The sequence below is a fragment of the Gorilla gorilla genome, chromosome 19 (assembly GCF_029281585.2).
Source record: "Gorilla gorilla gorilla isolate KB3781 chromosome 19, NHGRI_mGorGor1-v2.1_pri, whole genome shotgun sequence".
NCBI lineage: Eukaryota > Metazoa > Chordata > Mammalia > Primates > Hominidae > Gorilla > Gorilla gorilla.
Window position 1 is genome coordinate 74,180,543 of NC_073243.2, and position 15,286 is coordinate 74,195,828.

General features: G+C 37.8%; 1 protein-coding gene across 2 annotated transcripts in view; it reads right to left on the reverse strand.

Annotated features, from left to right (window-relative positions):
- The window catches only part of WDR70 (WD repeat domain 70), a 364,079-nt gene that overhangs the window by 19,052 nt on the left and 329,741 nt on the right, over positions 1-15,286 (reverse strand). For both annotated transcript variants that reach the window (XM_031003468.3, XM_031003469.3), the window contains exons 14-17: positions 12,465-12,565; positions 10,732-10,811; positions 8,618-8,734; positions 6,621-6,783 (exon numbers count right to left, since the gene is read on the reverse strand). In XM_031003468.3, the coding sequence (XP_030859328.2) occupies positions 6,621-6,783; positions 8,618-8,734; positions 10,732-10,811; positions 12,465-12,565 (461 nt within the window). The remainder of the gene's footprint in view (positions 1-6,620; positions 6,784-8,617; positions 8,735-10,731; positions 10,812-12,464; positions 12,566-15,286) is intronic.

The following is a 15,286-nucleotide window of genomic DNA, read 5'->3' on the forward strand; positions in this document are numbered from 1 at the left end:
GATAGACACATTCTCATAAGAATAATGAGAACAGGCAGCCCTACAACAATGAAGACTGTTTGGTATTGATACTTGCAGAGCCAGACCAATTGACAGAACGGAACAGAGAACCCAGAAATTGATTAAAATTCATAAGTACATTAGGTATAATAAAGGTATCATTTCAATTTAATGAGGAAAATTAAATTATACAATAAAAAGTGCTACAGCAACTGGTTAAACCAACTTGAAATAAGTAAATTAGAACTCTACTATGGTAGGTTGAAAAATGGTTCTCTCAAAAATATCCACTTTCGATCCTTGGAACCTGTGAATGTTCTCTCATTTGGAAAAAGGGTATCTTGAGATGAGGAGATACTCCTGGATTATCTTGGGTTGGCTCTAAATGCTACTCTAAGTATCCTTACAAGAGAGTAAAGGAGAAGACAAAGGAGAAGGCAATGTGAAGACTAGGCAACATTAAAGGGATGTGGCTATGAACCAAGGCATCAGGCAACCTCTAGAAGCTAGAAGAGGCATAGAATGAATTTTCCCCTGGAGTCTCTGTAGAAAGTACAATCCTGCCAACACCTTGATTTCAGACTTCTGGCCTCCAGAACTGTGACAGAATCAATTTCTACTTTTTAAGACATCAAATTTGTAGTAATTAATATAACAATTTCACTAAAATAATTCCAGGTGAATTGAAGACTTAACTCTAAAAAAAAATCCATAAAAGTATTGAGTGGGAATATGAGAGAATTTCAAGACTAATATTGGACGGGAGATGCCTTCCTAAATAAAACCCCAAAAGTGCACCCCTCACCCCATTTCTAAATCTCACATTAAAATAAATTTTTTACGTGAGAAAAACGCCATAAACAAAGTAAAATAAAAAACGATTAACTGGGAGAAATATTTGCCATACATGATATACAAGGGGTTAACCTCCTTAATATAAATAACTCTTACAAATCAGTAAGAAAAAACTAAATAGGCAAATGGGCAAAAGACATAAATAGTTCACAAGAAACAGGGTTTTAGGGGCTTTAAGAAAGCCCCTTTTAGCATCTTTTCTCGAGAACAAATGCTAAAAAATTATAAAAATGCAGGTGAAAACCACAAATTATACATTTTCACCTATCAGATTGGCAAAGATAAAAATTTCTAGAAGTTTTGCACGTGTGGGCAAATACCTACATCCAAAGATACTAATTCCAGTATTGTTTATGAAAGAAAAAGGCTGAAAACGACATAACTGTCATTCAAGAGGGTATAGTTTTTTATAAAAGTATAATATAGCTATACAATTGAATAGGTACATAATGTAAAAATAATGAGCTAAATATGTCTGGATGGATCTGGCCCAATCTTCCAATGTATACTAAGTAAAAAACAAAACCACAAATCAGCTTGTAAAACATGCTATATACCTGTATTTTTAAACAATGAATGTATCTACACATATCTCTCTCTCAGAGGATATATAATAAATTGAGGCAGCTGGTATCTCTAAGTAGTAGAATGAAGGAACTGGGGGTTAAGTGAAAGAGAGGCTTTCAAATTTCCATTGTCTACTTTTAGTACCACTGGATTTCTTTTGCTTGTTTTTACTGTGTGTATGTACTACTTTAAATCTCAGACATGAAAACCACATACTAAATTGAAGTTACTCCTTTATCAAAATAACTCGTTATTAGATGTCAGAACAATAACCTGGAAATTCTAAGGCCAGGCTCCTGGTCTGGAATCTAGAAATGACTTGTTATCCAGCAGGTTTTAAAAGTTATCTTCTGGATGTTTCATTTTCTCCAGTGATAAGTTAGGTCTCTGACACCTTCTAATTATACCCTGCTAATACTGCTATATTATACATTGCTAATATCAATGAATAATCAGCAAAGAGTATTTATATCAATATTTTTGAAGACATCTCAGTGATTTGTGTGTAAACATAGACACACATATTTGGAGCAGTTAGCCATTAAAATAACATGCACCATGTTTAACAAAATTTAAACTATGACTGTTTTCTTGACAAATCTTTAGTATGTTTCTAAACAAGGTTTCTGAAGTATAAAAAAATCCCTAATAATAATGCAAAATACTCCATTAAAAACAGAAGTGTCAACACAGGCATAATCTATAAGTTTATCTGACTGCCAATGATGTGTTGACATGGATTAGTTTATACACACATAAATACTATTCAAATGAAGGCTAAAGCATGCTATTTCGCTGGCCAGCCTTGATATGACCTCTTAGTTGTTGCGATATTATCCAATTCACTGTTCAGAGATGTTCCATCTGTATTGTTTATTAATATAAATTGTGAACAACCACATTGACATTACATAGTCTGTTCTGCTACAGTACATACAGCAGAGGACACAGTGCTTCCCCTCGATTGCCTCAAATCCTTTTAGCATTACTGGGCAATGTGCTTTTACTCACGGCAGGAGCACCTACCTCTAAAATGCTGGAGAGCTGACAGTGCCTGAAGTGTCTTTCCCAACCCTACCTCCAACCATCACCAATGACCAACAAATAAGGGAGTATAAATACTCTAGTTGCCATGGCCCTGACCAGGACAACTCTGACCACAGTCTCCAGGGTTACCCTGCAGGATTAAGCCAAAGTGACCCTCCCTGGGACTTGGCTTGATACTGCACACTTGATGGCTTCATGACACATCTCTACTCCCCTACTGATTTTCTCTGGGAACATACCCTAATAATTCACCTTTATGTAAATCTTTACCTCAGGGCCTGCTTCTAAGGAATGCATGCTAAGATGATGTGTTTTTATTTGAGGCAAATAGCTCCTAATAATGAGTAGATAGAGGACTGGTAGCAGTATAAAGATTGAGTTGGTTAATAAAAGGCTTTTTCCAGCATATTAATGTTTTAAAAAGTAATCAGCATCCAGTTTTCCCACAATTAAAGAGAAAACTTTAGGAATACATAAAGACATCAAGAAAAAAACTTGAATATACCTCCAGTAATACAAAAATACACGTCTCTAAGTCTATTCACTAAAGCATTGTTAGTACTTACAAAATACTGAAACAACCTAAATATCCTTACATAGAAGAATGGTTGAATTAACTATGATAAATTCGTACAACGGAGTACTATGCAACTATGAAAATCAATGACAGTGAGCTCCAAAAACTGATGTAGAGTGATTTCTAGGGCATAGTTCTACGTGAAAAAGAAGCAGCAAAGCCAAAAAAAAGCAAATCAATATGACTTAATTTATATCAAGTTATACACCAAAATATATACAAATCTTAAAATCAATCATACCTCAATAAAGATGGGGGATGAAAAGAAGCTAAAATCCTAAACTGATCAATTCAAATTTCAAAAATAGCATAACAAAAAAAGTTGCTGACATATTTATAAATAGTATTCCCAAAGTTCATTTACAGTTAAATTTCATACTAAAATGTTAATGAAGAAACATTTAGATAACCAACTACTTTGTGGATAATCACAGATTAGCAATAATTTTGTGATAAAAGTTGGTTGTGGTTAGTATCTGTATATTAAAAACGGTGACATTTTACTCTATACATGTGTTCATATGTTGTAATTACACTTCACCAAAGATTTTCAAGTGGAACTTAGACCAAAAAAGAAAAAAAGATGATTTACATTATGCTACCCTTCATGTAGGAAATAAGGGGATGTAAGAAGATACTTACCTATCTGCTCAAGAAATACACGAAAGATACACCAGGAACTAAAGAGATTATTTAGCTACAAGGGGTGGATAGGAAAGGGACTGAAAAAAAGGGGGACAGGGAATAGGAAAAGGGAGCAGGAATGAAGAGGAAGAGACAGTTCTCTAAGAAAATCTCTTTTAAAGCTCTGACTCCTAGAACCATAGTAATATTTCACACACTCCAAAAGATAAACAGAACGTGAAGAAAACCCAAAAAAGGGAAATACACACTAAAAAATGAACCTAACTGCATTTCAAATGGCTAACACAGCCACAATCACTGGGGTGGTGAAGAAAGTATACTTTAAGGCTAAAGACAAGAAGAACTGTAAACAAACTATGCCATGCAGATAGGAAAAGTGATTCTTACAGGGATATGAGTTAGCAATTCTAAAACTAGTTAATGTATATGCCAGAACTGAACAAATAAGAGCTGGGTTTCTCATTAATGGAGAAAGAAGTTATAAATACAGAAAGGAGAAAAGTTAGGGAACCTGTGGTACAGGACTGAAATCAGAAACATCAATTCAAACTCATGGTTTTACAAATATAACTACAGATTGATACATTCAGAAACACAGATGTGTGTAGATGGGTAGCTTAGTATGCATACATGTATTTCCTAGCTTTGTCAGCAGAGAGGACCTAGAAGCAATGGCACCGCAGTAGCAAGGAGCACATCCAGCACACAGCCTTTCGTTTCTAATCACCATTCTCCAACAAAAGGAGCCACGGCTCTTTGGAGAAGTGGTCGATTCCAGAATGGGGGTAAGAAAAACCAAGATGAGTCTGTAACATCTTGTGGTGCCAGAAAGTAAGGAAGTACTAAAAAAATATATAGGCGCTTGAGAAAGATGCCAGGACCCATTCTGAAGCCATTCCAGCTTCTATTCGCCAAAGCTGGAACAATGTGAGCAACAAACTAAATGATAGTATTGGAATTTATCTCACAGAATAAAGTAAGAGACCATACCAATATTTTAAAAATACTTGAAAAATAAATAAATGTGGGAGAAGGAACAACTTTTCCTCTAGGTAGAATTCCAATTAATAAACACAGAAGAAAAGAGGGAAACAGAAAATCACCCTTAGGCAAACACCATAGTAATAATTGTTATAGGCAAATTCATTCACGGATGATAAAATTAGACAGCAAAATTGAGGAGAAACAGGATTTGCATAGTCTTAAAATATCACTCCCAAGAAGTTTATCAACTGAAAATAGAATGAAAGCAACTTTACAGTGGAGAAACTTGGCAGATATAACCTTAAGCAAGTGGCCAAGGTTAGCATCACCAGTAATAAGACATCCACTGAGAAGGACACAACATCTCTCTTGTGTTATTTGTGCCAAACATGCATGGTCTCATTCCAAATATAAGAAAATATCAAGCAAACCCCAACTGAGGGAAAGTGTACACAATAACTGACCAGTATTCATTAAAAGCATCAAAATCATGAAACATAGGAAAGGTACTGTTATGATGGGAGGAGACTAAGTACAATGTGGGATCCTGGAACAGAGAAAGAACATGAGTGAAAAACTGGCAAAAACTAACTAAGGTCTATAGTTTTAGTTTTTTTTTTGGTTTGTTTTTTTTTTTTTTTTGGAGGCAGGGTCTTACTCTGTCACCTAGGCTAGAGTGCAGTGGTGTGATCCTGGCTCACTGCAACCTCCACCTCCCGGGTTCAAGCAATTCTCCTGCCTCAGCCTCCTTAGTAGCTGGGATTACAGGCGCATGCCACCACACCTGGCTAATTTTTGTGTTTTGAGTACAGATGGGCTTTCACCATGTTGGCCAGGCTGGTCTTGAACTCCTGATCTCAAGTGACCTGCCTGCCTCGGCCTCCCAAAGTGTCGGGATTATAAGCATGAGCTAATGCACCTGGCCTACTTAATAGTATTATACTAATGTTAGTTTTATAGTTTTGATAATTAATTGTACTAAGATTATGTAAAGTGTTAAATTAGGAGGAAGTTGGGTGAGTAGTATATATGTACTCTCTGTACTATTTCTGCAACTTTCCTAAAAATCTAAAATTAAATTTAAAAAGTTTAAAAATTTAGAAACTGAAAATTCTGGCCAGGTGGAGTGGCTCATGCCTGTAATCCGAGCACTTTGGGAGTCTGAGGTGGGAGGACTTCTTGAGACCAGAAGTTCAAGACCAGCCTGGGCAAGAGTGTGAGACACTGTCTCTACAAAAAATTAAAACATTAGTTGGGTGTGGCAGTGCATGCTTGTCATGCTAGCTACCCAGGAGGCTGAGGAAGGAGAATCCTTTGAGCCCAGGAGTTTGAGGTTACGGTGAGCTATGATCATGCCACTGTACTCCAGCATGGGCAACAGATCAAGATCCTGACTCTAAATAAATAAATAAAAATAAAAACGGAAAATTCTATAGTAGTACCTATCTTTAATGTAAATGTAGCTGGTTTGATAGCTTTAGGAACCACTCCCTATTCATCCATGCTAAGCTGTCTGAGGGAACACGAGCAGGCAGGATCTACTCTGCAGTGTTACTTACATATACAGCTCTATAAATAAAAGTGAGTTCATAATAACAGACCTACAAACTGCTTCATTTGCTTTTAACCCTCGTCAACTAAGATAACGCACATAAGCAGTGATTTGTTTGTTGTTTGTTTTAATCATAGGCAGGATGGGCTTCACATAATGGTTTACACTATGCTACAACTCTGATGGAATGGGCCTAGTTTTAAAATTCATGATTTTAGAGTCTTATGATACATACAAATGCCTAGGTTTAAAGACCATGAGTACCTGGCCTATTTTTCATATCTAAGTATGAAATAAGAAATAGAGAAGTTAGAACTCAAAAACAACATTGTTATGTTCTCCCCAATTCATTAAACATAACAATTTTCCTGTTTTAAAAAGCTATATTCTCACTTGGAATATGCTGGAGAAACCCAATATGGGCTGTCTTCTGCTGCTTTGGCATGACGCAAAATGGCTTCCCGAGGATTACTGTCATCGGTCTTGTCCAAAGCAATGTTCTTCACAATATAGGAAGAGAGAGTGCCCCCGTGGGTTCCAACTCGGCCACCACGACCTATTGCAAAAGAAAAAAAATCAAATTAGAAACTGAATGAGCATGAGGATACATAGGTATATCTGTGTACACTGTACTTATCTGAGCACAAATCTCAAGAGTACCTGAGTTTCATCCTTTCAGCTTAGATTTATGACAATCAGAACCAAAGAGATCACCAAACTTCAACTTCCCGATAGCACTTTTAAGTAGGAAGAGATTTTTTTGTTATGTCTCAGTTGCTTAACTTACAGAATGATACCAACACAGAAAAAATTAGAGATAGTTTGCCATCTATATGCTTTAAAAAGTTCCTCTGGCATCAACATTTAGAATTCAATTAATAAAAATAAACAATATTCATTAGATGCTATTTAAATAAACATATCTTAGGGCTTGGCATCTTCCAAGTCCCTTACAGGTACTTTGCTGAGTATTATAAGAGAAAACAAATAAGCTAAACATACTGATTCATGTTGCTCTGCTGTACTATAATCTCCCTATGAAATAGGAACCTCTTTAAGGGCAGGGATTTGTTCCCCACTAGATCTCTAGCAGCTAGTATAGTGACTGGTACTCAGAAAGATGTAGGACTTCTTAGGAAGATAAAATAAACATATGAAAAGCCAAATAACACTAAAAGATTAATTTCATAAATCAAAATAAGAAGAAACTAAATAAGGCAGGAAATAATTAACTGTGAGATAATTTGTATGGCCAGTAACTATTATGGCACTTAGAGGAAGATAGCACTTCAGGCTCAGGTGGTTGAACAGGTCTTTATGAAAGAGATGGATCCAATTTGTGAAAGCTTAGGAGGTAAAGAAGGTTATTTTCAATAAGCAGAATGGGTTAAGTACAAAAATGCAGAAAGAAGAAAGTTCAATGGGTATTTGGGGACAGGACTAAACCAACAGTAATCTCAAAAGATCAGAGCAGGAAAGAAGTAAGGTGTAAAGCTACAGGGGTAGATTTTATTTGGACTATACAGAACCTTGAATCTCTGGAAAGACAATTGGACAGTGGGAAGCTTATGAAGGTTTGGAGGCTGTAGCAACATGAAAAGCTAATGGAGTTAGGGATTAAAGCTGTGTATAAGACAAATAGAAGTGAGGTGGGAGAAAGGGAGTGACTTGAGACTAAGGTGCATGGTTAGAAGGGTTCACAATAATCCAAGAAAGAATCTTTTTTGGAAACTTTAGTTAGGACGGTGTTAGAAAAAAATGAAAAAAAAATAATTAAGATAGATATGCAAAATGTTTTCTATGCTGAAGGAGCAGACCAAATAGAAACTACACAGACGATAACAGAAAATGAAATTCTAGTAAAGGTACGTGCTATACTATTAGCCAGTGCTGCTTGGCTTTCTTCTGGTACCTACTTCTCAAAAACTCTAAAGACTTTTATTCATCTTCTAGTGATATCAACACAAATCTAAATGATGGCCACATTCTGCCTTGTGTGAAACCTAATCCAGCCTGGATTCTGGTCAAAGTGCCCAGTGTTGTACATTAAGCCAATATTGAGAGCAGTGGTTTTAACACTGGGTTCCAAGGTCCACTGAGCCCCTGAGTTCCCCTGAGGCCAGCTAGGAAAACTCTAGTTGGAGACCAAGCAGAAAGGGCCCCAGTATTCCTCCCTATTTCAGTATAGAAGCTCAATTTTTATCAGCTTTATACATCTGGATTCTGCATCAGCTTTTCTGTTACTAAAAAGAAAACATTTTTAAAACACTAGTAAAATCTCTCTGAAGACAAAGAAGCATCCAGGCCCAAAAGACCTTCCCAATTTTATATCAATTACCCCACCCTGCCTCTGAACCCCCTCTGCAGGTCACTAGCTGGATCACAGTCACCTGGGCCTGCTACAGGAGGTTCAGGTTTATGCGACTTCAGGGGATCCAGTCTGTCCTTCTCCAGCTGTTTCCTTGTACTCCGTTGGCGGGGCTCACGGAACATAGGCAAGGCATGAGCTACAAGAAGTCACATTTGAAAAATTTCATTATAACAATAACCTTTCCATCCAAAAACATAGTTAAAGCATGACTAACTGAAAGATGAAATGGAAGTCATAATGACAGTCTTGATCTGATAATAAAAGACAGTCTTACTGTAACCAATTAGCCAATTTTGCTTGAGACCAGACTCACTGCTCACCTCTCCTGGCAGCTAACAGCACTCAGGAAATACTGTCAAATATTGTCATGGAAACATCGGTGAGGCTCCCCATCTCCCAAACCATGGGTAGCAGTTAAAACTTAATTACCGTGGTTTTGAAAAGAAACACATATTGGGACTGCCTCTTATTTTTTCATACAGGACCCAAATGTGAATAATGCCAACAGCTTGCTGTCAGCCCTGAAGTTTCCTCAGATGTCTCATAAACACTGGAATCACTTCACACGTTTCTGAAATGTGACCACCTCTCAGGAGGAGTTGACAACACTGAGTAACCGGAAGGGAGGAACACTTATCCCACTGAAACTGGGATAAAGGTTGCCATGAATGCAAGGGGTGCCTAAATCTCTTGGCATGGGGACTTAAGGGGGCCTTATCCCTCCTGCTATATGGTAGCAAAATAAGAAAATAAAAACCAAAGTAATATGCGTTCAATTGCTGTTACTGTTTACTCAATGTCAAAATTAAATTTCAGAATATAAAAGATTATAAGAATTTAAAAAAGGAAAACAGTATAATATTCTAGGGGAAAAGGAAAGAGTTATTAGGGGAAGTATTAAATAACTCTCTTTTTTTGCCCCAGAAAAGTACCAGCAGTTTCTTTTGACTCTTACGTGCAGATTAAACCCCCTTTAAAAGAAACTTTTCCCAGGGGACCAGGGGAAGGAAGGGAAAGGTTAAAGGGAATTTATAATATCAATAAAATGTCTATAACACCTCAAAAACTCTTCCAGTATCCCCTCCTACCTTCTACCTATACTGCCAACTGAGGCCAGACCATATCACTCACCATGCCTGCCTTGAGTCAGGGGAGCTGAGAAACATAGCCACCCGTCACTCAGTTGGGCAACACAACACAACACAACAGTATTTTTAGGAGGGGGAAAATAGCTTTTCACTTCAAACGACTGGAGGAATTTAAGTAGGCCGCATGTAATTACATGAGCTAGATTAGTTATGACACTGACTTTAACACTTCTACTCTTGCAAAAAGTGTCATGGGATCTCTTTACTGGTCATAAGCTCCAAGGGACTCGGTCTCATATGAGACCCACCACCAGCGAGAAAACCCAGCAGTACAGCGCCCCCTGGGCTCCAGACTGAGTCACTGATAAAGTCCACAGGGCCATCCGCTAATAATAATCGCTGTAGCATCCATTATTTCTTTCCTAGCTGTCACCTGTTGCAGGTTTGAGATTGTGGCTCTGGGAACACACATCTGCCAGATTAATGAGGTTGTGTGACATACGTGAGAGAAACCACTCTGCCATAGTAAGCTTTCTACTCATACCCCAGGTAGTTAATTTTATATACAAATTCCTGTGGATCAGTCTAGCACATGGTCATAGAATTTCAGAGAAAGCTGGAAGAGACCCTTCCTCTGGTCGCCACACTTCCCTGATTAAAAGTTAAGTTGTTCAACATCACATTGCCAGTCAGTGATGGAACTGGACAAACCCAGGCCTCCTGATTCCAACACCAGCACTCTTTCTTGTTCACACTTGGAACAGACTGTTACTCTTGAAAAAACTGCTATAAAATAATGTATTGGACTCGAACAGGCTTTTCCCTTTTGGGTTGAAAACTGCATGAAATAACCCTGTCCCTGTGATGAGTCACAGAAGCCACAGAGGTTAGCTGTTACATGACTCGTGGTGCTATCCACATGAATGGGCAATTTTGTAATATATGCCTGAGTTCTGAGGGCTTTCTCTGTCTCTAAAGCTATGCAATCAAAACCACATGAGAGTAGAAGAGAGATGCATGATTGAGAGGCATGTTAACGACTTACGGGTGATGATGTAGTCCTGAGTTAGAGTCTCAGCTTGTTTTGCCTTCCGCTGGGTTTTAACCACACATAATTTTGCTCCCCTAAGGGGTGTAAAAGCAAATTATTTTCTTTACTTGGTCTTAGAAACAGAAAATTTCATGTTGAAAACATGAGATACTTTCAGGAACATACTCTGTGCATGCACTCCATCTACACAAGTACTTAACTTTCTGAGGGATGGCAACAGATGGGCTCTCAGTGATAAAAGCTTAAACTTATGGAAAAGCAAGTCTGTCAGTCAGTGGTTATTAACAAGCAAGAGGGTTGGAGAGGTAACAGGGCAACAGGACACAAGTTTACAAAACCTATAGGAATAATGTGAAATTTTAAGATCTTAAATAATAAAATTACCCAACCTTTTCACTCTAAAGGTCACAGGGTAAAAATTTTAGTTTATGTCTCAGACTAAAGCAACCTGGGTGGTCTATACCCCAAATGGCATATGTCCACTTTTCAAATACAAGAGTACAAGTGTCTGGAACTGAGTTGGCTTGGCAGTGTTGCCGAGGGGCTGTGGCCCAACAATGTGTGGGATTAACCAAAAATGTGCTTAGAACATTGCACTTCTCCTTAGTAGTACAGAGTTATCCTTTTCAAGAGAAGCAAATACAAATAAGTAAATTTCTTAAAGCAAAGCTTCCACAGAAAGTGCCTTCTAAATGGGTGCTATCAAATGAGGCTCATCATTTTCTCAAGTGAAACAGACTCCCATCCTAAGTACATTAGCATTTTTAATTTCTTTTTTAAAAAACAAATAAAATCCTATTTGTTTTCAAATACCATAAATATACTTTATTGTATAAGGCCAGGATTCCAACTCTAGTCCAGGAAGCTCTGAAGGAAGATGGGGCTGTCTGCTTCTATTCAGAGCAAAATTATGGCCAATGAATATTCATTAATAGAGGCTGGCTTTCCTTTCCTCAAAGGATGTGGGACCTTAAAACAGGTTTATATGGGACCCCAGTAAATTTCACATGTGAATTTTAATGCTAGTTAACCAAGTCTTACTCTAAAGAAAGAGCTTATCAGTCACTGTACTTTTAAGAGAGAGAAACAAAACCATCTTTTCTGGGTGATGACACATATCCATCTTTGTGCCTAAGCAAAACGGAAATAACTGAGGAAATGACTGAACCTCTAGTTACGTTTTCAGACTTTTGAAATACAGTGGTATGCTTAAGTTTGAAACTTGGGTGGGCATGGGGGTAGAGGGGAAACATATCTGTGCTGTCCCTTTCTGCGGACAGAGAATAATCTTGCCAAACATCCAAACCAGTAACTGCTAGAAGCCAAAAAAGAAAGAAGCAAAATGGACAAGCTGATTCCATTTCCTGTAAGTGGTTAGTTCCCTGCTTTGTTAAATCTCTTACATGTATCACTGCTAATGCCTCTGTCCAGGGTGGTATGCAAAGTGGGCAGAACGTTTTTCCCCCTTGCACTCAACATTTCAGCTAAACAACTGCAAATTCCCAGGAAACTTTCGCTTTGAATTCAGTGTGGATCAAGGGCAATATTCAAATCCTTTTTAAAGCACAATATCAGGAGTTTGAGGCTTTACTTTGTGCCAGCTGCATTTTCTAAATGGGTGGATCTCCATCAAAGTGGGAAATAAATAAAAGCGGGGGGGGGTGGGAGGGAAATCCCTCCCCCCAGTTGTTGTCATCCATCTAAAACAGGCAATACTTATGAAATACCTCTGACTCTTGTTGGGGTCGTAATAGACTTTAGCCAATCCATTTCCCGTTCCAACCATGATCTGGTTCAGCTTTGGATGCCACAGGCAGCGAACAACACTCTGCAAAGGAAAAGCGCGGTGGTTGACTAAAGAGGCCAGATAAAAATGGAAACAATCCTGCTGGTACTTTGATGGCTAGTCTACTATATCAAATATCATCCTGATGGTTTACCTCTAACTTTCAGACATTTTCTTTTAAACCATAAAGTTGTGTTCCTGAAGTAAAATTCCATTCCATCACTTATTATCTGGGTGATACTCCATAAAAATAAAAAAGATGTTCTCTTCCTGACATTATCTCCCTTTCTGGACAGCCTTGAAACCACAAAATTAGGTTTCCCAGGTCCATTACCACGTGAGGCTGGCATCATGGAACGCTAAATCCACATAACTCAGTTACACTTACCACTGAAGCGAATTTCATGCTCTTACACACATACAATATGTCCCTCTGGACAGCAGATTGAGACCAGGTGGTTATTGTTTTTAGTTCACAAAGATCCAAATCTCATAAAGTTTTTTCAGAAACAATACACATTTGTAGGCATTTAATAATGTCTCCCTATCTATGAGATAAGACAGCAGGACAACAGCAGAAGTAAAACAGAGATACAGAATACAAAGATTTGACATTAACCTGAATGAAAAGCTGTTTAAGAGAAGGTTCACTGGAAGTTATGATCCTGTGAATTCATTACTGGTAAGGAAAATAAGTGGTGCTCTGGGGCTGAAAAGAACCACAAGTTCTCAGTGAGAACTATAACCTGTTTTTAATTTTTGTCTGTGGTAAGAGGGCAGAGGTGGGAGGGATAGCGTGGATAGAATTAAAGGGAAAAAAGATGAAGCTAATGTTAGTAAACAGAAACCCCATGTACTAGGTTCTATAGAACTCACTCAGATAGAACAAGATATGAGTGGAAGCATTAATTCAATGTTTATTAATAATCTATCACTTGTCAAACTATATATAGGGACTAAAGGGGAAAAGGGTATGATTAGATATTAGCATTTTATAGTTCTAGTGGTAAAATGAAAATCATGACTACGTCTCCTAAATCTACTTTGGGCTGAATTTCTTTGATTCCTTGTCTCTATTCATTCCACTCTTTTGTTAAGACAGAATATCTTGAAATCTCTCAGATCCTTTTTGATAGAACATTGACTCCCAGCTGGGCATGGTGGCACGCGCCTGTAGTCCGAGCTACTCAGGAGGCTGAGGCAGGAAGATTGCTTGAGCCTAGGAGTTTGAGGCTTCAGTGAGCTATGATTATGCCACTGCATTCCAGCCTGGGTGACAGAGTGAGACTCTGTCTCTAAAAAGAAAGAAAGAAAAAAACAAAGAAATAAAAATTCTGACTCCCATGTGAATGGCAAAACAATAGGCCAAAAAAAATAGGTAAATGGCTGCAAACCCTTACCTGAGATTCCAGAGGAACTAAGGAGAAAGCTGAAAAGAGTCTACAAGACTTTTATTTAATTCATACCTGATTTAACAGACTTACTCTAGAAGAGTGGTTCTTAACCTATGTACCACTGAAGAGGATTGGGATACTGTACAGAGAAAATCAAATCAGAATGGCTGTGTTTTCCCCATCAGCTGGGGGGAAAATTAAGTTAAAGGAGCAGGTTTTCACAACTTTAGGCTTGTTTTCCACAATTTTTCTCAAATCTATGGTGCCTGCTACCCAGGCTAGCAAGTTCTAAAAGATGATAAAACAAATATAATAGTGAGTAAATATTAACAAAAAACTTGAAAAAATAAGATATATTTAATTTGATAGTTTGGGTATTTTTTGGGGGGGGGGGGGTTGTTGTTGCTTTGTACCTATGCTTGTAAAACCTAGTTTATAATACATACATATAAAAGTCACATTTTCTCCTAATAAAATTGCTCCTGGTTGGGAAGACGTAATTAAGTATATCAATAGCTCATGGTCTACAAAGTGCAGCTTCTAGGTGCTCCACCACTGCGACTAATTTGAGATAGACCACTGGAAATTCCCAGATGGTCACAGCCAGGTATATGGAAACATGAGGAGAGTCACAAACATAACTTCATGAAGTTATGTTTATGAAACCCTATGTAGAAGAAATCCATCTGAGCCAAGACTCATCTCTTTTAGTCTTTGCTTAAATGTCATTGCTATTCAAACCACCCAATTTAAAACTGTGCCCCAGAACTCCCCTTAGTCTGCTTTTCTTTTTTTAATAGCATGTATCATCTTTTAATATAATATATAACTTATTTATTAATGATGCTGATTGTCTGCCTTCCCCACTAGAACACATATTTCATGGGCAAAGATCTCAGTCAGTTTTGTTTGGCAACATATCCCAAGTGCCTAGATCAGTGTCTGGTGCTCAAAAAATGTTCACCAAAGGAATGAATTAAAAGCTACAGTTCACCCATGCCTAAATGGATTGCTTTGCTAGGTAGAGCTGGAGACAATTTTCAAATTAAAATCATTACTCCATGAGGAATAATCCGATTTCCTCATATCATCATTATACTCAGGTATCCTACAAATGTAGCAGGGTTAGATTCCTCCTAATGTGGTCCTAGAGAGAGAGAATGTACATGAATCACAGAATAATGAAAGCGGCTGTCAAAGGCTTTCAGAAATCTCAGCCACCCATAAATGGCCCAGGACAATATTAAGTATTAGAGTTATTTCTCTTTCTTGGTTCTCTAGAGGTCTGGCTCAGCAGTCTAAGATTACTAGTTCTCAAATATGTTTTCAAGTGAGCAGGGTGCAGAATTGGAAAAGATCCACAATGTAG